General features: G+C 39.9%; 2 protein-coding genes and 1 non-coding gene across 7 annotated transcripts in view; 2 read left to right on the forward strand and 1 right to left on the reverse strand.

Moving 5' to 3' along the window:
- Positions 1-852: 852 nt before the first annotated feature.
- mansc1 (MANSC domain containing 1) lies at positions 853-12,600 on the forward strand. 2 transcript variants are annotated; one of them, XM_085387749.1, is made up of 4 exons: positions 853-1,348; positions 5,911-6,237; positions 7,084-7,224; positions 9,517-12,600. In XM_085387749.1, exons 2-4 carry the CDS (start codon positions 5,985-5,987, stop codon positions 10,542-10,544), a joined length of 1,422 nt encoding a protein of 473 aa, XP_085243875.1. In that variant the 5' UTR covers positions 853-1,348; positions 5,911-5,984; the 3' UTR covers positions 10,545-12,600. The 2 variants fall into 2 exon arrangements, with proteins under 2 accessions (XP_085243875.1, XP_085243874.1); XM_085387748.1 differs by having other exon boundaries at positions 853-1,376; positions 9,517-12,599.
- On the reverse strand, positions 9,203-9,275 carry trnat-ugu (transfer RNA threonine (anticodon UGU)). The gene has a single exon. It is a non-coding gene; the product is annotated as a tRNA-Thr (tRNA).
- A 3,322-nt stretch (positions 12,601-15,922) lies between the features above and the next one.
- The window catches only part of lrp6 (low density lipoprotein receptor-related protein 6), a 47,450-nt gene continuing 40,582 nt past the window's right edge, over positions 15,923-22,790 (forward strand). For 2 of the 4 annotated variants that reach the window (XM_085387714.1, XM_085387716.1), the window contains exons 1-2: positions 15,923-16,259; positions 21,191-21,587. In XM_085387714.1, coding sequence (XP_085243840.1) covers positions 16,205-16,259; positions 21,191-21,587 — 452 coding nt within the window. In that variant the 5' untranslated portion in view covers positions 15,923-16,204. The remainder of the gene's footprint in view (positions 16,260-21,190; positions 21,588-22,790) is intronic. The other 2 variants (XM_085387717.1, XM_085387718.1) reach the window with 1 other exon arrangement.

The following is a 22,790-nucleotide window of genomic DNA, read 5'->3' on the forward strand; positions in this document are numbered from 1 at the left end:
AGAAATATTTTCTCTCATGAGTTCTATGAACTGTGTATAAAAATATATACAATTAAATGTTTTCAGAATTAATGAGCCTCCATAGTTCTGATATACTTTATTTATTTATTTATTGGAGAGTTGTTTATAAACGTTTTGTCTTTTTGACCTTTTAGTAAGTCCAAACATTTAGTCCAGTTAATTCTAGATGTTTGTGTTCATCATTGCGATTCAATTATTATCAAAGGGCTTTAATGGGTTTCCAAACTTATTAAAAATTAAATAATATTGTTTTAAATATTAATATGTCCCCATATTCTTAAGAAAGATAGATAGATAATAAAATGTTTTCAGAAAGCTCCAGGGAGTTCTCATTATTTGTTTTTACTTATAGGGTTGTATTGCGCTTCCATTTAAGTCCATTCATCCATCCATTGTGTACCCCACCCCATAACAGCTGTAACTGGCACTAGCCCTCCACAACCAGGTTTTTTTTTTCTTTTATCTAATTTTTTTATTTTTGATCTTTAATGCACTTCCATGATTTTGATATTAGGTTCAGTTTTGTTTTACTTTTTCATTTTATTTGAAGGCTTCAAATAAGCTTACATTATCTATTTTTATTTACTATTTATACATCCCATTAGTTGTATTTTTTTCAGGGGGGTATATTGGGCTTCCGTATGTTTCAAAATTTGTTGTCCAGATTTTGACTTACTGCAATTGTTTTATTTATTATTTAAGTTCTAATGTCTTTATGGGCTTCCATAAATTCAGTCGAATTTACACCTATGTTGTTTTTGTAATGTTTTAGAGGCGTTAATGGTCTTCCATACATGTTGGAGGTTTTATAAACTATTGATCCGCTTCACGCTGGCATCCTTTCTCTCAGATGTTTTGTTCATGATCAGATTTAATTATTGATGAGGCTCCGTATGGAGCTCTTATATAAACTGTGTCTTTATTGAAACATCTGAAGCTCTTTGTGTCCGGTTTCTCCGGCTGTTTCTCTGATATTTTTCCGGCTTTTTGGAAGAACATCAGACGGCAGTGAGCCTCAGATTGGGGATGCAGGCTCCTTCCCTCCCCCTACCAGAGGACAAAGACTAAAATGGGTCAGACTCAGGAGACAAGCAGCAGATCCTCCGCACCAGCCATCATGTAACGTCCTCCATCCTCTGCAGGCGGAGAACAGCCGGGTTCGTTATTAAGACAACAGAAACGCGTCCTCTGCCTTCTTTTTGTTTGAGCATCATGTCCTGTCGGGACGGCTGAGGCTTCTTACTGGAACTAAGCTGGTTTGAACAAACACCGACTCATCACATCACATCGCACTGACCGCCGGAGGGACGATGGAGGCGGCGCCGAGGTAATCTGTGTCCCCGCTGACCGCTCAGGTAACAAAACGCATTTCGGCCGCTTCGTGTCCCAATTAGGCTCCATTACCGCACCAGTAAAACCAGTACAGGGCAGGTTTGAAGGGCAGGTGCTGTGTGCAGCAACACATTAGCTTCGTGCTAAGACTCCAGCTTATAGATGCGGTCATGTGTGCAGCGCATTTCATTTATTACACACTTTATTACAGATTTTTGGCCTTGAGCTCAGGCTCAGCCCGGGCAGGTGCTCTCAAGTTCTTATTATCCAAAAGGAGCTGAGAGAACAACAGCTGCAGTTCTTCTGACGTCCAGCAGGGGCTCCACAGAGTCAGTCCCCATAGACTCCCATGTTATAAATTGACGTTTATTTCCTCTCTTAATAACAGCTGGGATATCTGTGTGACGTCATCCTGTGTTCTGCTGTTGATGTGATGTATGGATGGAGTCAGTGCCTCAATCATAGATTTTATATAAAAGATGGAATAGCTGCTGGAGCTTGAGCTTTTTCACTGTCGCAGTTTTTGGCTCATGGGCTAATGACTTGTGATTGGCAAGTCTGATTCTAATAACAGGCAAAATTTACAAAAAGATCTTTGAGTTTTATTTAGTTAAACTTGAAACTATAGTCTGAAATCAGAAAAGTATCACAGAAGTCACAGTTTTGGCTTTTTATACTGTTAATAAGGTTCAGGTTTTAGATCTCTAAAATTGGACTTTTTTATTTATTCATTTTTCAGGTAGCAACTTTTAGCCATGCAGGTAATTTACACTTAGCCCTAAACTCACTTATTTAAACTCTGTTGAAGTTTAATGTCAGACTAAAGTTTATTACAGTGAACTAAGACTAAGAAGACATTAGTTAAAAATTAAAACTACTTCTTCTCCTTTTACTTTTTTTAATGCCCGAACAGCCCCTGAGTTGTCATGTTGTCAGAGTCATGAAACCGGCTCTGTGAGGTTATTACATCACTATTCTGCTTTTACATCAATGATGCATTTTGTTAAGCTCTGTGCTAGTTTTAGTTGATTACAGCCTTATTGTACACTATAAGCATAGTGAGTTATTTTCCTGATTTAGTGGTAAGATAACTCGACAGGTTGTGAAATTGTTGTTGATTTCTTTAGGCTTTTATGTGGACATGATAGTATGTGAGGAGGCTGTATATGACATGGAAGAATACACCCCATGACATTCTTATGTTTTTAATTAACTTTGTTGCAGATTTTACGAAATTAAAGACTAAATTAAAAAACATAAAATATATAGAGATTAAACTCACCTCTAACTCTGGTTTGTTAGAATTTCTCTTTCTAAAAAAAAAAAAAAAACTAATAAAATGATCACCATGACAGTCCTCCCAGATGTTACAGGAAAGGTTCATCCAAGCACCCATTAAAACGAGGACTAGCGAGATTATATACCACGTTCTGATGTGGATTTCTAAAAAGATGAAGTCATATTTGGAGTTAGTGAAGTCGAGTTAGTTGACATATAATGATGTGCTGCCTGGTGGCTACTTACAGACTCATGGTTAAGCTAGTATAACACATTAGCACAGGGAAGATGGAGAATGAGGGTTAAACTGCTGTGAGTAAAAGTTCATGCTGAGGGTTCCTGTTGAGTAGAGGACGATGCTGACATAAAAACAGGGTCATCATGTTGTCGTGAATAAGGAGCACTAATCTGTCTGATAGTGGCTCAGATAACAGCAGCTGTAAAGCTGATAGGAGAGCAGCCGTAGCAGAAAAACAGGCTAAAGTCCTGCTCTGTGGACTGTGGACCCACAGAGCTGCTGAGCATCTAAAGGAGGACTGTTCACACGGTCGGTGAGTTTCTGCTCTTAATTATTAAATACTCAAAACTCTTTATACAAACTAACATGTTAAGTAGGCTGTACATGGAAACAAGGTCCTCTTCATCTTCTGTACTTGTGCAATGGGAGCTGGATTTATTCCACCAAATCCAAACGATGATCTTTCAACTATATTTAAATTTTTGAGGACGTGGATGAGATCACAGTAAAGCAAATGTGGTAAAAAAGATGAGTGTAAATTTTGCTTATGTAGCCAAAAACACTGCGTTTTTAATGTGCTTAGCAGACACACCACAGAGAAGCATCTCAACAGCAGCCTAAAGTCACGCCAGGTGTACTTTTTAATAGGCTCTGCATCAGGCTGCACGGAGCAGAAGTGGGCAGGAAGTGACAAACAGGAACTACAAAGTGAATTTGATGTGTTTTAGAAATAAATGCCCGCTTGCACATGACAAAAGTCAGTTGGAGACTCAATGCGAAAATGTGCACCTGGTTTACTTCCAGGATTCTCCACGAGACGCCTCAGGATGCTACAGGAAAAGTGCACACAGTATCATACTGTATAGAGTCTAATTCTAAACCTCCTCACCTGTAATGATCTTTCACATGAACATCAAGGCAGTTTGAAACAGAGGTTGAGGTTGGAGTGCACAGTGTAAGTGGTAATGGACGTGTTCTCAGAATCTTTCGATTACACCCCCCGTGAGTAAACGTGATAATCAGGATGTAGAACACTTTGTGACGTGAGATTAATGTTTACCTCATCACAGATAACACCTGAGTTAATAAGAGCTGTAAGGAGTAATATGTAATCACAGTCCTCTTTTCTACCATCTTAGCAGTATAGAAAAACTTAAATATGGTGAAATCCACCTTTAAGGGGCTTCTGATGTCCTCATCAGTCTAATCAGGGGCTCTCTAAGTTTTGATGACTTCATCGATTCGTAGATCCTTTGATTCTCTTGTGCAATATTATTTTTAAAAAGTGCTGCTAACATTTTTAGTGCTATGCAGCTGACACCCAGCTGTATTTAACCATGAAACAAATCAGCTAGTTAAATTACAGGCATGACTTAAAGGCCTGGATGACAAAACTGAGGTTATGGTACTCGACTCTATCTTTAAAAAAATGGTGTCTAACTAGATGTTTACTCTGGATGGAGTCCAGCAACACTGTCAGGAACCTCTGAGCCATTCTTAATCAAGACATATAGGACTGCTGTGTGGACATAAATTTTCTTTTTTTCTTTTTTTTGTGGGGGGGGGGGGGGGGGGTAGCTTTTATTGCAGTAAAACAATGGCGAAAAGACAGGAACGCTACGACAACTACAAGACATGCAGCAAAAAGCCTTGGGGCACATTTAAACCCAGGTCTTTGCATTAGCCCCACAGGACATAGATCACCTGCTCTACCCAGTGAGCTAAACCATCGCTCACACTGGTCTGGTTAAACATTAACTGTAGATGAATGTGACATACAGTATTGGATGCAGGATGCACTTTAAAACCACTCATTGGAGATGGATCGGTTATACCCTTAAAGAATGTGATGCGGTGCGACAGGTGCATTTTATATTTGACCTGTTCTGTAAGCATCCACCTTTGAAATACACAGCTGAATGAACCTGAGCTACAACCATGTGGTGACTTGAAATAGCCTTATGAACATGTACCATTGCTGGAACAGGAAATATATATGCAGGATGTCAGGTGAAGCAGAATGGGCCCTCTTTAAGGATCTATGTCAGATTTTCAGTCACAACAATTTATGTAAAAGATTTTTGCACTTCTGTCTGTAAGCGTCAACCACTGGAGTGGAAAAATGAAACACTGAAAACATGATTCCTCTAATGCAGCGGTCCCCAACCTTTTTTGCGCCACGGACCGGTTTATGCCCGACAATATTTTCATGGACCGGCCTTTAGGTGTCGCGGATAAATACAACAGAATAAAACTAGTACTGGTACCGAAAAAAAGAAAATTTATTCATAACACAAATGAAAAGACCCAGGAAAACCGAGTAAACGATAAAAACGATAACAAAATAATGCTGAAAACCGATAAAAACCCTGAAAACTATACATTTCACACCTGAGCCTCAACTCTCACGGACCGGTACGGACCGAGGCCCGGGGGTTGGGGACCGCTGCTCTAATGTTTAGCTCAGGCCCCAACAGTGCGTCAATCCCCAAAGACTCTCATATTAAATGTACAGCCTGCTGTGGTCTCTGTAGGTTTAAAGTTTCCATTATTAGAGGTGTGGCCTCTTTTCCTTTTCCTTAATTTTGATGCAGCGCTGGAATAGCTTTAGATTAGCGGTCTGAATGCTTCTTCCACCACATTTTTCTCTCTGATTCAAACATCTTTCTGACCTCGTTCAGTAGTAATCTAAAAAAAGAAGCTGCCCCGCCACCTCCTTCAGGAACAGCTTCCATTTTTAGGTTTCTATTTTCTCTCCACAGATCTAATTTTGCTCTCTTTGTGGTCCAAGACAGATCTGGGACTCTGAGACATCCTGACAAGGGTTTGAAGTCTCAGACAAAGTCCAAGAAAGACTTAATAAGATGTACTAAAAGGTTTGACTTAAAACAATGGTTCCAAAAAAATCCACCTGACGTTTCCTGCCCTTTTTTCTCGTTCAGTGTCATCTTGCCTCTGTTGTTCTGAGTGTTTGCTGTGAAACACTTAAAGTGATAATATCATTGATTAAACTTTAATAACAGTGGGTTTGTGCTCTGCAGTTCATCTCTGTGGATTTCTGCTGTCCTGCTCTGCACACCGAGGCCTTTCTGATCTGAGTACGCCCACTGCAGCCATGACCCCTCCCACCTCTGAACGACCCTTGGGGACGCTCATGCTGTTCGTTTACGCTGCTTTCACATTCATAGTGATGATATCACTTCCCGTGTCAGCACTGGAACCGGAGACGTGTTTCTCCAGGCAGCACCAGAGCGCCATAGTCGACGTCAGGCTGTCGCTAAACAGACCGACAACAGCCATGGATGCCCGGGTGGTCCACTCTGAGCGGGATTGCGTCCTCGCCTGCTGCTCAGAGGAAGTCAAACCAGGTGAGCAGAGTGAATGGGGAACATGGGGGTCAAAGGTTATGTTTTTTAAAGATATGTTTAAAAAAAACTGTGTCTGAACCATGAAGCATGAAGCATGTAGCTAAAGTAAAAGCACTCATTAGTCTATCCATAATATTATTGGATAATACTAATCCAGTTAAAGCTTTAAAATAAATGGTATGGAGCATAAAGTAATGTACTGGCATCTAAAGTCTGGTTGAAGTGGAAGCAGCATAAAATAGAAATACTGTACTTCAGTAAGAAGTACAGCTTTAAAAAGCATTACTTAAGGAAATTTACAAAAGCCAGCAGCGTCTGTAGGGACCAATTATAAATGGTGGGCTGGTGCCACCCTATGCTCATTCCATCCATTTACACCCCTGCAAAATCATCACCAGGATCTATAGAAACAACAGCAATGACTGTATGTCCAAGATACCTTTGTATAGTGCTCAGGAAAGCCTGAGAACTGAGGTCACGCTGGCCCTGGTGGTGAAAGTTTTGGGTAATTTGTGCAGATTGTAAATTTAAATATTTACCTTCAAAACCAGACATAAGAAAAATCAAAGCTTCATTAAAGGGGAGCTGCTCTTCTTGTTTCGTCATGTATACCTAATTTAGTCAGAGAAAGTATAACCCAGGTTACTGGCTTTGACGGCCACATGTAACCATCTAAAGACTATATCTGGTTTTTGGTCAGTGTTTTTTTTTTTTCCTGTAACCATCGCTACCGTGGGATATATCACAGTTTCTCTATAGTAGGCTCATCAGTCTCAAAGGTCACAGCAGACCAAAAACTGTGACTCAAAAAAGTGAAAGGAAAAAACTAACTTTGTGTTTCTGAAGGTGCTAAATGCAACATGGTGGTTTTCAACGGGAACAAACACGCTGGTGATGAGAACTGCTTCCTGTTCCACTGTCAGATGGAGCAGGACTGTCCTTTAACGAAGGCTCAGGAGGGCATCAACACCTATGACATCTACAAAGGTACGTCAGATACTCATTGTAAACACAGAAAATGACTTTAATAATGATGATTAAATGCATGATGAACAAAGACATGAGTGACCCAGCTTTGCATACATTCAGCTTCGGATTCTTGAAGATTTTTAATAAGTAAATTTAAGCCAAAACTAGAAGTATTATTGATTAGTTTAGAAAATAGTTTTCATTTTTCACCGTAGGATCTTCACTTCATTATTATTAAAAAACAAAAACAAAAGCAAAATTAATGATAATGATATTATGTTGATACCTGTGGAAGATCAGTCACGTTCATCAATTACCCTCCCCACACACATTTTTGGCTGTGCGTTCTGTGTGGAGTTTGTATGGGTTTTCTCCAGGGCTTCCTCCCACAGTCCAAAGACATGCAATTAGTGGGGTTAGGTTAATCGGTGATTCTAAATCCGGTCTTTAAGTGATGTTGTGATGAATCCTGCTTCCGGGTCCAAACTACTCTGCGTTTAATAAGGCTGTTGTGTTTTTAACGTTTTAATTAGTGCTGTCAGCGTTAATCTTGTTAAAATGACGTTAACGCCATAACCCCATTAACGCAGCAAATCTCTGTTAGCGAGTTAACGCGGATCGTCCCGTGTGTGGGGCTGCACGGCGACAACGCATTAACACGTTTAGCTCGTTAACGTGTTAGTGCCATGCAACCCCACGCACGGGGCGATCCGTGCTAACTTGCTAACAGAGATTTGCTGCGTTAATGCGGTTATGGCGTTAGAGTCATTTTAACGAGATTAATGCTGTCAGCACTAGTTTTAATGCTTTCATCTTGTTCTATATAATCCCAAAAAAGCCCCTAAAAACAGTCAGTGATCACTGTCAGCCTCTCAATTTTTATTACTGCTATTAATTTTAAAGCACAGTTTTTAAAACCTTGCGATGTAACTACAACCCAGTCAATGCAGCAGTATATTAATTACTAACCGCGTATTGTGGATGGATTATCTCAGTTGTTCTCCTGACTGAAGTTTGGTCCATTTACAGAATCCTGCCATGCGATTGCATTTATCCCTAACCATCGGGAACCCTCACGTTACCTTTTATTGAGTGGAAAAAAGTTAGTGTTCGTCCTCCAGCGTCAATGATTATATTATGCTAATATAGCTGTGTCGCTAGCGATCACCTAGTACATCATTATATACCAGCTAGTCAAGCTTCAGTAACCCAACAAAACATCCCTGCTGTTTACTTTCCTGTGATAGTAAAGGTGATAACAGAGCTGTACGTCTTAATTTGTTTTCAAAAATATCTCAGTCAGAACATGGTATATTCTATTTAGATGCTAACTCACTGCTAACTTCTAACTCCATTAAATTTCATAAATTCTATTTTCATGAATGCCTGGATGTTAAACTTAATTGTTACCCCTAGTAGAGCAGTAATGTTGATCATTTTATTACAGATGAAAGAATTTAGACAGTTTTTCAACTCTCAGTAATGCCGCAGTGATCGTTAGTCTTAGGGACCTGCAGCGTAGTTTGGGCCCAGACATAGCTAATGACGGCAGACTTAAAGACTTTAGGTGCAAATGTGATCACGACTGGTTGACTGTCTCTTCGTGTTAGCCCTTTGCATGTCTGGGATAGGCTCCAGACCCTGCCCCTGCAACCCTGAACTAGATAAGTGGAAGGGAATGGATGAATAATTAAACTCAAAATACAACTACATAGAGGTCCATAACCATAACATTAGCAAATAATATACAATGTTATCATATATGTGCATTATTGATGTCCTATTTTCAAATATCATGGTTATCATAAATATCTTCACCTGTATATAAAAGAATAATAATTTTAAATATTAATGTGTCAAATTTCCTGTATCATGAAAGATAATTAACAAGCACCTGAACAAACATTTTAAATGATGGGGTATATTTTATGTCATGGAGTTTTTTCCCCAGAGAGTTAACAGACAGTATGGTTCTTTCACAGAAGGCATGTAGTTAAGGCTCCAGTGAGATTTGAACTCACGACCCCTGGTTTACAAGACCAGTGCTCTAACCCCTGAGCTATGGAGCCCTATATGTCAGTGTGAGACACACCTGTAATATGTGACATACCACTAAACCCAAACCGTTCATGAATGGTTGTTACCAAATTGGATCAAATGTCAGTATAATTGTTTTTTAGCCTTCTAAAACTCACTTTTTCTTGTTTGTGTTGAATTTTGGATGATTGTGGATTTTTGCTGCCCCCTGCTGACCAAACAATTCTATACAAATCTTTAAGTTTATGTCTTTGTGTTTTCTTTCCTGCACAGGTTTACTTCATCCACCCACTGTGAGACCTCCCACCACTACCACCATCACAACCACCACCACACTGGCACCAACTACGCCAACAACTGCACAACCAACAACCCCAAAAAGTATAACAACAACAATGCCACCAACCACTATCACAATGACAACAACCACTACCACAACACAACCGACAACCACTACCTTACCATCAACCACAACCTCAACCCCTACCTCCACCTCCACCCCCACCCCCACACCTCCACCCATCATCATAATTGCCACAATGGCAGCAGTGACCTCATCACCCACCACTGCAAAAGCATCACCTCTTTCCACCACCTCCATAAAAAAGCCTAACAAAACCACCAAAAAGCAAACTAAAACCTCCAGGAAAGGAAAAATTCATCCTATCAGCATCACCACCACCCAGCCAACTCATACTTCAACTCCCACCACAACCCCAAACACCACCCCCACCACCACTCCAACCACCTCACTTCCTGTTGTAACAATGAACAAGGAGGCCAAATACAGAACTACCGAAAAACTTCAGCCAAACACTGAAACCACCACGACCACGACTACAACACTTCCAACCACCACAACACCTCTAACCACCACACTTTCAACTACCACAACTACCACAACAACCACAACCACACCTCCAACCACCACCACTACTATTCCGTCAACTACCACCACAAACCCCCCTACTCCTCCTTCAACAACCACTACCACAACAACAACTACCACCACCACCAACTCCACTGAGGCGCCCACCACCAGGACAACGCCCGCGGCGACTCTTTTAATTGTCCCCAAAGGTGCTGTTCAGTCTGACCACATCCTCCAGAATTCAAGTGCTGCCAGAGGCAAAGGGATAGCAGCACATGGAGCAATGAAAAGCGGCATGGTGGCATTTGTGGTGCTGGTGCTTGCCATCCTCACAATGGCCCTCGCCATTGGAGGCCGCAAAGCAATGGAGTCTTTCGACAGACGCCACTACACGAGACTGGAACTCAATGATCTGCACTACGAGGTGTGACAAGGAAAACGTTACAAGGACGGAAGACCAGAGGGGCAGTGAGATTTATTGAATTTATTCAATTAGTTTAATAGCACAAAGTTACATAATAATGGAGCACCTACATCACCTCCTGAAAGGTTTGTCATACTGTGGAGAACACTGGATTGTGATTGGCCGGAGAGTACACATAATATTTAGTTTCTTTGCATTTAAAACAGCTGTCACTTTTTGATCTTCTAAAAAATAGCGCACTGCTTTGCTAGCAACATTTTTTTCTGTTGTTTTTAACACCCAAACCACCAATGTTATGTAAAAGATAGACACAGATATTGATATTAGCTGTTGGTTTGTGACCATTGCCATGTTGCTATTTTAAAACTGGAGGCAAGCTGAAAGAGAAACCAAGGGGTGCTGTGTGTTCATACTTTAGTAACTTTTTTCTAAGTAGAGAAATTATGGCCTCCATGCTGTTTCAGCTAGCACTATCTAAAACTCATGAGTGCCATTTCAATTAACATCTGAAAACAAAATTTCCTGCATATGTTTGGGTTTTGACAGAGATCATTTTAAAAAAGATTGGTCATAAGACCAATTTTGAGGAAAGAAAAACCCTGTAAAAGCTAAGCTAAGCTGGCTTAGCTAGCTGAACTTTATGTTTATAACAATAGTGAACAAACTCCGCCCATTCCAGATTTTCTAACAAAGAAGTCATTCAACAAACTCACCAGTCACATGATTTTTAAAGTCTTCACTGTTGATTATTTCAGCTTTATTCACCTTAAGTGACCATGTCCATCTTTTATATACAGTCAGTAGGTAAAGTACAAAGATGACAACCTCATTCCATTTCAGACTCCGCCTCCTTAAACTCATCACAGACCAATCATGGACTTCATACCTTAATTTTTCTGTTATTGGTGTTAACAAAAGAAAAAGATGGTAGACTTATATTGAAAAGTTCTCACAATGAAGACAAAATATCTCTTAATTTAAAAACTATTCTTAGAATTTATTTGAGGTGTTTTTGTTTTGTGAAAAAAAAATCAAACTTTGAGATATTTTTTGGGCTTTTATGTTTTTAGATTATTTGACTTCTCATGAGACAAATTCCTCAGTTGTTACTTGATCTTTTTAAGTCTTGTGCAACAAGTGATAGTGCAACTTTGAAGCAGCCTTCAGACTTTAGGCGGTAACACTGCCCTTCTGTGGCCTCTCAGATCACATAATGAACTCAGAGTTCTGCTGGGAAGCTCATTGGTCCAAAACTTCAGCTGACGATGGAACAAAGAACAAACAGCAATATTTTTACTTGTAGAAACTCAGGAAGCTTCTGAAGTGGACTGGCGAGAAGAAACTCTATACAAGCGGACTCTGATTCAGATTCTGGCCTTCTTCTGATTCGCCGTGGGGTCGCGGGGCCCTTTGTGTATACACCTGCATGTCTTCTTCCTCCCACACGCTTCAGCCATACGAGCCTGTGATTGCTTCTTAAATCACCTGACCGGTGTAGATGTCAGACTCACTCTCTCACTGTGGTGTTTTTGTATTTTGTATTTCACATGTGGATAAATATTCAAACGATGGATGCAATCCTTTGAAAATCGATGCACTATTGTATCCTGTTTTTTTGTTTTTTTTTTAATGACTATGATCTGCTGATTTTTTTTCATAAGTAAGAGGACACTTGCTGCGCACTATTTTCCTATAATGACGTTTGTATTGTACTGGATGTGCAGAAACGAGACTGCTATAGCGTCACTTCACCACCAGGTGGCAGCAGCAGCAGTCCGATAAACTGAAGCTGCACCAATAAGGCGTTTTCACTGATACTGCTCTGATTTTTACTTTGATTGTCTAATTAATAATTACATGGATGGTAATAGTTTGGTCTTGTTTTGTGAAGTGATGCTTTTGCATAAGTTTGAACTTTGATGTTTCGTTCTTGTAAGGATTAAAAAACTGTTGATTTTTGAAAAGTATCTGAGTCTGCAGATTTATTTTTGCTTGAGTGTGTTTGATTTTAAATAGAACCACTGTGATTTTTTATCGTCTGGGTGATCTACCAACAAATAATCAAAATTAATCTTGTAAAGTTGTTCCAAATTAAATAAAATTTCACATTTATCACAGCATCACATTTATTACTGTTCTGTATTAACCAAACTGGGAGCAGGTTCATTACAGCAACAAAAATAATCAGCCTGAGTCTGAGAAAAGTTTCCACCTGACCCATCTGTTTTTTAAATCTACAAAAACTTAAATATATGTCATGGAGCCATGCATGCTTCTACCTTCATATAATGTGTATTTTCAGAGTAACTTGCTGTCACAGTTAAGATTTATCTAACTTGTATTATAAGTTTTTGAGTATTTTTACTTCTTTCAGGGCTGAAAAAAACCCCACATTTCATCTCTGTTAAAAACTGCAAACAAACTCCCAAAGGTCTCAGCCTTATGTTAGTGCAGATTTCTCATAAACTTGAGTTTTTGGTCGATGCTGTTCTTGATCAAGCTTCTTTTCTATCATGTCCAGCTGAGCTCCAACTTTGGACAAATTCTTGGTGCAGGTTAAACAGTTGAGAATTGTTTGAGAATTCCTCAAAATTTCAAGTTTTTATATTTTCACTTTTCCAGATATATTTATGTATGCTGCACAAAAATTATTTTGAAGAAGGTTAAATGTTTTTTTATGATTTAGTGAAGAACAGTCATAAGCATTTCACAAGTTTCAAAGACTTTTATTGGCCATAAATATGGCACAGGGCTAATATGTATGCAAAAAGTTAGCGTTTACAGGGTCGACCCTTCTGTCTGTCAGTTTCTGGGCCCAAGATGGTGATCCTCCTGCTTTATCACGGTTCCAAGATTATCACTATTCGACTCAAAAACTAGCATAAAAAAATCCTCAGACTGATGATCTTCCAGGATGTCTTTTGTCTTGTGTCGCAAGATAAAAGTGGTAACTAAGAGGCTTCGAGATCATCAAATAAACATTTTGGATCCTTGGCCAGGAAGCTTCCCAAACTTCACATCAAGAATCTTTGCTTAGCTCTGTAATATTTACTATAGTGGACTTAAATCATATATTATACTGACTCTCCTGTAAGTGTTTGAAACTGGATTTCTTACCATTGTTCTTCACTAGATCACAAACACGTACAAAAAAAGCTAGATAAAAACTGAAACAGCAAAATGTATATAAAACACTAAATATGTGGCACTGCGAAAAACCTTTGGTCATGACTGCATAAAAATAAACTTTAATACTCTAATGTGTTTCTGCTTGTGGCCTTCATTGGGGCCATCATAAATATAACAAACATCATATACATCTAACCAGAAGCATACTTACCTTATTACCCTTTGAAATGTTGCCTGTAATGTGTTTTATGATGACCCTGATGAAGTCCACAACCTCAACATTTGTAGTAAAGCTGTTTATTATGCAACAGGTGCTTCAGAGCTGCTGTCAACAGCGCTTGGCAGAAAGTGATCATCTGCTCAGTTTCAGGAATGATTTTGACTCCTAAAGAATCGTGGCTAAAAGATGAGCCTGGCATCAAATGTAGATAAAAAAAGAGACCTTTGCTCTGACTTCAGGGAGCAGCCACTGATCACACATGCTGATGTGAGTCTTGAAAGTTTACCCAGAATGCACTTTTAAAGTTTTATTCAGTGAATTATCATTAAACAGATCAAACATCCATGGTTTCAAATTTTGTTCCTGTTGCTCTGAATCTAGATAATAACAATAAATTGGTGCAGTTTATTCAAGTAATGATTTATCTCATGATACTGAAGCTCAAATGATTCAAGTTTTTAACAGAGCTTAAATGAGTTTTTCAGCACTTGAAATTTCATTTGGATATTCGCCATACTTACAAAAGTATCATCAAGTCTAAACCCAATCCTATGAACTCAGTCACTGATCAAATAGTGTGATGTATATTGTGGTTGAACTCATGACAGGCACATGATCAGGTATGTGGTAGTTAATGTGCTAACAAGTTACCTCATATTCCTGAGACTGTGAGGCAGTTTTGCTGACCTGGTGATTAAACCCTGAAATTTTTTAAATGAGATGCTTTCCTTTCCTCTTAGCAGGACATTTGAGTCCCGTCCACCTTGCTTGTAATTTTACAGTCCTGCTTTCACTTCCACATCTCCCACAGATACATTCATTAGATAAGACGAGAGTGATCCACACTTTATTAAATCAGCAAGAGGTTTTAGAAAAGCTGTTACTCTGAAATAGGAAGTGTACTCTGTAATCCGAGGCCTCACATCCTCATTGAACTTTCTCCTTCTGAAAGCTTTTGAGAAATCTTGCATTTTCTGATGTTTGAAACCTGAAACTGGGGCTGATGTTTCATGAATAAAATCTCAATAATAATAATGATAATAATGATAAAGCAATAATAATATTGTAAAAAGTTATTATCAACAGAACACTGAGATGTAAAAAGTATAAATCCCAGAGTAATTTTCTTGTTTATATGCTACTGCTGCTACTTTCATGAAATTAATAAAATTCAAAGTTGCTTTTGGGGCGACCACAGGTTATCTGCCTCCATCTTGGCCTATCCCTATCATTTTTCTCCATCACCTCTTCATGTACTTCATTCTGCCTGGCAGCTCCATGTCTATCCACTGTTTCTTGTCTGCTGTTGCCCATCTCAACCTTGCATCTCTAAGGCATAAAACATTAAAATGCAAATCAAAAATAGAAAAATGCAACATGTAAACTTTATAGGGTGTGAAGAAACTGAGAAAACCTGAAATCAGATGCTATAGGTAAAAAGTGTAAAATTCCAAAATTTAGAAAGAAAATTTAGAATCAAAAGTGCTGTAAAATCTATCACATTATGTAGGTTTATTTACAATATCAGATTTCACACTTTTTAATAATCCACATAATGGTTTTTTTGTGTGAAAATCAAATAAAAGTGTCAGATTCATCTATATCTGTGATTATGGTGGGTTTCTGGTGAAAATGTGTTTCTTCTGATGTTTTATGGCATTACATAGACTTGGATTTTTAAGACATGTTGTGATGCAGCGATTTAACAAACAAAGGTGATTAAAAGCTTTTTACCAAATGACTGAATTTGGTATAAAAAAGCAGATATAGTATATAATGATTTCCTGAGCCCCCCTTGCCTTGTGCCACCTGATGTAAAACCCCTGGAAACGCCCCTGCCGTTGGATGATATTGGGGCCCTGTTTTGTGGGGCCCCTGTCCGTGTGATAAAGTAGTCCCGCGGGAATGTGGGGTTAACGTCTGTGTTCGGGGGTGGGGTTCTGTGGGGGTTCGAAGTCGGTTCTGCGGGACGTTTCCGTGTTGTGAGCGTACCAGCGGCTGTGAGGCGGAACAACAATAGAAAGCCGGGCAGCGAGGTGGCGGTGGAGGCGGAGGCTGGAGAAGGGGGGCAGCTTCCTCACAGCGGAAGGAGACGACGGAGCTCCTGCAGGACAATGTGAGACACCGAGAGTTTATCCGACGCAGTTAGCGAGCAGCCAGCCGGGATGGAAGCGGGCACGGTGTAATGCGAACCGGAGCCGAACATCGACCTGAATATTCTGGGAAATCCGCTTTTTTTTTAGCCAAGGAAGCGGCCGCAGCAATGGGAATACTCCGCTGACGAGCCGCCGCGGCTGGGCCGAGAATCGGGAGAAAGATGGGTGTCGCGCTGCGGAGTCTGTTGTTGTGTAGTTTTTGTTTTCTCATACGAGGTGAGTTTGTGTCCACACTGTGACTTTTACCCACACGTCCCCTCGCGTAAAAGACGCGAAAAAGTGCTGTTAGCAGCCCAGGGGAGCTTTTTCCCTTCTCTGTGGATGTTTGGAGCTCGGCCTCCGGGTCGGATTTCTCCCGAGTGGAGCGAGCTAGCTTAGCCTGCTGCTGCTGGAGGAGAAACCACAAACAGCCCTGTTAGCTGGAAAATACCCCACCAGAGACTACTCACAGCACCGCCAGCTTCCCTTCCAGCGCACCCCTTTGTCTCGGGAATATGTATTTGGCGCAGTTGGTCGCTCCTGGTTGTGTTTTGTAACTTAAAAACAGGCTGGATCGGGCTCAACAGCAGTTAGCATAACAAATGCTAGGGAGCGAGCTGGTTAGCATCAGGGAGCTAATAGCTAATAAACCATCTACATGGAAAAATAACTTTATTGATAACAATGAACAGAATAAAGAAAAGCAAGGCCAATAAATGTACAGTATTACACACAAAACAGCAGCTACACGGCTGGACACGTGTGAGAAATGAATGTATTTGTATAAATCTGACAGTAAAGAAACAATAAAACTGCAAAAAAAAAAGAAAAAAAACCCCTCTAAACTCGGATTACAATGAAAGCGAACTGCTAGCTGGATCTAAAGGATGTAAAGAATGAGTCCGAGGCGGATCTCTTTAGAAAAGTAAACCGAATAAAGTAAATTCATGAAGGTGTCATCGCCATTAAAAATGCTCCGTTAAATTTAGTTTAGTGTTTGCTACACAGCACGGCTGTGCAATAGAGCAGAAATACTATATCACAGCAACTGAACAGGGCTAACTTTATTTGTGTAGTACATCTCACACTTACGATATCATACAGATCATCATCTTGGTCTGAGGAGCTCCTGATAATATCCAGTAAACACTAGAGGATGAAAAATAAAACCCATAAAGCCATCTTATGTAAAGAAAGTTTATAGGTCAGTGAGAGACATTCATTTATCATATCACATATTCATTACACAGATTTCAGTGTCAAACTGTTACCCAATAATTATGTGTGTTAAACATTTGTAAAACAAATATTTTTAAATATCAGGTTTATCTGCTATGTATTTAGTTATTTTCCCCATATTTTTGCTATCAAATTACACCAGAAATGGACAATCAGATAAATATTCAAAATGCTGTCTTTATCCTATATTTGGTAATTTCTTTTGTTGCAACAGTTTAAAAAACGGTGATGATAATAATGTCCTTAATGTATAATTTATTATATATTAAGGATAAAATGAGACCAAAGCACAAATGTAAGGTGTAAGTGTCTTTTAAATGAGCATTTCTGGATCTTCAGTACCAGAACAAATGCTTAACAGTTGGTTAAATTCAGATTGCAGCAAGAATTCAAAGTCCAACACTGAGTGGGATTAACAGATATAAGATTTGGAGCTGCATGTTTGTCAGTCTTTGTTGTGGAGACACTGGTGTTGTTATCACTTTGTGGGATGGTGATTGGGGCGTATTTGATTAGTTTTTATCTTGTTTCTTGTCTTCTATGACTTGTTTCTATAGACTCTGCATCTGGGATGAATGAACATTGATTCACTGTACATCAGGAATATAAAAGACAGAAAAAGTGGGAATTAAAATATATTTATTTGAAATAAGCAAGTTGTACCAACGCAACGGAAAACACTCATTTAAACTCAGATTATTAATAAAGGCTATATATAAAAAATGTGATTAAAAGCAATTGATAATGAGCGAGGAATTATAGAAAAAAATTGCTAGAAAGACAATTTTCTGCGCAAGTTCTAGGCCAGCACTCACTATAAAGGACATGAATCTAATATTAATGTTTTTTTAATAACATCTTTAAAACATTATGAACAGAATAAAACTAAACTAAAGAACCTAAACTCGTTATAAAATGAGTTTAAGTTGAGGATTAAAAATATTAATGAAGCAATGACGTATGTAGATCACAGAGGCTTCAGAGTGTTCACGTTGCTCTTTGCTGTGCTGCGGTTCAGCACTAGAGCCAAGTTTAAAAAAGCTGGGTTTAACTAATCCCACCACCTGCACCTGCATTCTCGAGTTTCTTTTTCTGACTCACGACTTAAATGGGACGCGGTGGTAAGGCAGCCTGATGATTGGGTGGTTATTGATCAGATCATACACATACCGGAGTCATTATATATTCTGCCTGAAGTTTCTCCATCAATTCCCTTTTTGATTATTCATGAGTTTTGTTTAGGTTTCAGCTTCATTTAAACTTTATATTTAAATGTGAGTATGAATGAAAGAAAAACAGGGTAAGTAAAATTATTGCAGGTGACTCGTGCAAATCTCCACTATTGTGAAAATATGGCAACACATATGGGTACAGATCCTGTAAATAAGTCCAGCTCTTTGCTGAGTTAGAAGAGTTAAAATGATCATACAGTAACTTTTCACGGTCAAACCCATGAACTGATCAGACGAGCGTCTGTTCACTGTGTGGATGATGACCTCACCAAGCGGCTGAGATGTCGTAGTTCAGGTTGTCTGTTTAACTTTTTCTGCCAAGGATAATTTAAGTGCAGTTTTTTGACACCTCACTGTAAACCAGACATTCCCAAACTTCAGACCGCCCAGTTTGAGTTTAAAAATCTTTGTGGTTCTCCCAAACCTTCAATCGCAGCTCAGATCATCACATGCACTGAAAATGAAGGATTTTGTTTGTTCTTTCATTGATTCATTTTGATCTTCTGATTATTTTTCAAAAAGTCTGCCAGATCAAACGTGTTGAGCTACACGCTCTTAACCTCTTGAGAATAAGAGACGGCAGAAAGTCACTTTACTTAACAAATTAAGTTCTTTCCAACTGATGTTGCGATATAAGATGGGTTCAGGCTCAAAAGCAACTCAGAAAAGTAAGTCTAATAGTATTAAACCCCATTCGCTCAGTTTCTTTTTTAGACGTAAACTTATCAGATTGAAATTTGAGGCTGACAGTTTTGTCTTTACCTCACGCGTGGTTGCTCACAGTCCGTGTACTACCTGCAGCTTTCAGCTGTGTCTGCAGTGTCTTGATTATTTTGGGCTCTGATGTTGGACATTTGTCTCTATTTGTAGAACGATCAGTCAGTCAGTGAAGACGCGCTCAGCAGATTAATGGAGGTAAACATCAGCTCTGTGTGCAGTCAGCGAGTCCCAAGAGTCGGATTTCCTCATGTTTCCTCCTGGCACGGTTCGGCTTGTAAGCAGCCTGGAGGGACCTGAAATTGAAGTTTTGATGTCTTGGTTCAGTAAATATTTGGAGAAGGAAACCCCCCTCCACCCCCACCCCCTTCGAGTGGAGTGAAAACAGGCCAGCAGGCAGCGGGTGCCGTGGGGCTCATGGTCGCCTCGATGTGTCAGATTGTGGGTTGGGCTCAGAGCCAAGATGCCGCTGAGAGTCTCTGGCTGCTCGTCAGCACGCCGTGTCATGCTTGGACTGCGCTGCTCGCTTTGAGAGCTCGTTCTGCTTCAGTCAGGTTGTTGAACAGAAAACATCAAGGCTAAAGGGGGAGGCATGGCTGCTGAGAAGATGGCGGGGCTCTTATTGGACCATATTTCCACAGCGTGGGTAACACTTTTTCTGCTGCTGGGACAGAGCTGGTTCTGCATTAGTGTTTGTTGGGAACCAGTCCGCATTTCAAGAGGTTCAAGAGATGACTATCACAGAGCAGTGCTGTCTCAGATGTCATGGTGGACACAATGTGTGGGCTGGGTCTGCAGTCACTGGTGACGTTCTTAAAGAAGATCCTCCATAGCCGTGTTCTGCTGGTGTTGCATTTTTTTTTTTTTTTTGCACAAACACCAACCGTTTTTGGTGGAGACATGCAGACAGTCCCACGTTTGGCACTGGATCCGGATCTTTTCCCAGATGCAGATCTGTAGTGCTGCTGGAGCTGCTTAAGAGTCCAGAGTCCAGTCTACATTTTGACAGTTTAAAAAGGATTATATAACAATTCTAGATGAAGTTTGGATAATTTCCATGGAAAGCAAATCATAGTGGAGATGACTGATGTATTTCTCCTGAAATCACTGATTCTAGTTGCTCTAACCTCATGCTCAGGTAGCACCTGACGGTTGGCACTGGGATCAATCAGAACCAGTTCTAGATTAAGCACCAGCATTGTGTTAAAGGAAAAGAAGCATGATTCAATTCAATTTTCAATTCGATTTATTTTATTTATTTATATAGCGCCAAATCACAACAGTCGCCTCAATGCACGTTATATTGTAAAGTAGACCCTAAAATAATACATTCAGAGAAAAACCCCCCAACAATTATGACCCCCTATGAGCAAGCACTTTGGCGCAGTGGGAAGGAAAAACTCCCTTTTAACCGGATGAATCCTCTGGCAGAACCAGGCTCATCTGCTGCGAACGGTTGTAGTGAGAGAAAGAAGACAGGATGACGGACATGCTGTGGAAGAAAGCCAGAGATTAATAACAAGTGTGATTCAGCAGAGAGGTCTATTAACACATGTTGAGTGAGAAAGGTGACTGAAAATGAAATACTCAATGCGTCATGGGAATCCCCCAGCAGCCTACACCTATTGCAGCATAACTAAGGGAGGATTCAGGGTCACCTGATCCAGCCCTAACTATATGCTTTAGCAAAAAGGCAAGTTTTAAGCCTAATCTTAAGAGCAGAGATAGTGTCTGTTTCCCAAATTCAAACTAGAAGCTGGTTTCACAGAAGAGGTGCCTGAAAACTGAAGGCTCTCTCTCCCATTCTACCTTTAAATATTCTAGGAATACAGCATGGCTGCTGCTTTCTGAAACATCTGTTGTTTACATCCAAACGGTGGAGGTTCAGGGCAGTTTCATGAGGCATTATGTTGTAAAACTATGTTTATGTCTTTGTTTTTTTGATATGTGCAATCCTAATGATATTTCCGTGTCTTCCAGGTGAGCCTCTATTACTATATGCGAATAGGCGAGATCTTCGGCTCGTGGATGCGGCACATGAGAAGGCTAACGCCACGGTGGTGGTTGGAGGGTTGGAGGACGCCGCAGCTGTGGACTATGTCTTCTCCAAGGGCCTCATCTACTGGAGTGATGTGAGCGAGGAGGCCATCAAACGCACCTTCTTCAACCAGTCGGGGGCTAGTGCATTGGAGACGGTGGTATCAGGTCTGGCCTCCCCAGATGGACTGGCGTGTGATTGGTTAGGGAGTAAACTTTACTGGACAGACTCAGAAACCAATCGGATTGAAGTGGCTGAGCTGGACGGATCGTTGAGGAAGGTTCTGTTCTGGCAGGAGCTGGACCAGCCGAGAGCCATCGCCCTGGATCCAGAACGAGGGTGAGTCTGATCATCTGGCTGGTTTCCGGCCTGCAGGAGAAGAATGTCAGGATGTAGCTGGTGGTTTGGTTCCGAGTTGATCCTTGATCCATTTGAAGGTTACTGAGAGGTTTGGCAGATGATGTTATACTACTCTGATCTGCTTCTTTCCAGCTCTGTTTTTGTTCTTGGAGCTTTGTATGATTCCTAGTTCAAACTAATAATAATTTCTTCTGTCTGAAAAAGGCATTTTTGGTTCTTCCCCTTTAGGCCAAAATGTTAGCAGCTGGTCTTTGGGGGGGGGGTTGGGTCAACACTTGAGGATTTTTTTTGTTATCTCTCTTTTGTGGGAGGGGGTGATTCATTGTCCTCTTGGGGAGGACATGTTGATAGTAGAGATGGTATGATACCACTTTTTTATGACCGATAACGATATCATAAATTTGGATATCTGCCGATACCGATATGAATCCGATATAGTGTTTTTCTTAATGAATAAAACTTTGTTGTTTTGTTTAATATCGTGCTGCATTTTGTGCAAGTTCACACTCAAGTTTTAAAAAACAAAACACTAAAGCTATTGTGTTATACCTGTATGCAAAAAATACACTGCACCCAAAATATTTCATAGTTCAGCAGTACTGATCTATCTAATTTACTTAAACCTACACCACCATCCCTATTCTGGTAATTTAAAGAGTACTTAGCAGAAATATTAAACAACCTAACTAACGGGGTTGTAAACTGCCAGCAAAAAAAATAGGCAACCACCCCCCCCACCCTCCGCCTTGTGATGCTTAATCGACGCAATCAACTTAAATTCAATGCATGTGTAAAACAAAAAAAAAAAAATGCACAGAAATCAATTATTTTTCTACAATAATTAAATAGATTCAACATCTTTCTTCAACAGAATTGCAGACTACACAGATGGTACCTTCCCAAAGGAAAAATACTATAGCTTACTAGTAGGGCTGGGCGATATGACCCAAAATTCATATCTCGATATTTTTTAGCTGGATGGCGATATAAGATATATATCCCGATTTTTTTTAATTTTTTTTTAAAGCCATAAGTTAAGAACAAAAAGAGAGTTCTTAGTCACACTGTGTCCCAGCTGTCACACGGGCACTTTTATTTACATACAGCGTAGATGTACATGAAGAAATTACTCAAAAATAAATTATCAGCATTTATTAAATAATCATGGTCCATAAATAAAAG

Source organism: Rhamphochromis longiceps, linkage group LG17, assembly GCF_057381845.1.
Source record: "Rhamphochromis longiceps isolate RC_006_pf linkage group LG17, R_longiceps_female_GT1.1, whole genome shotgun sequence".
NCBI classification, from domain to species: domain Eukaryota; kingdom Metazoa; phylum Chordata; class Actinopteri; order Cichliformes; family Cichlidae; genus Rhamphochromis; species Rhamphochromis longiceps.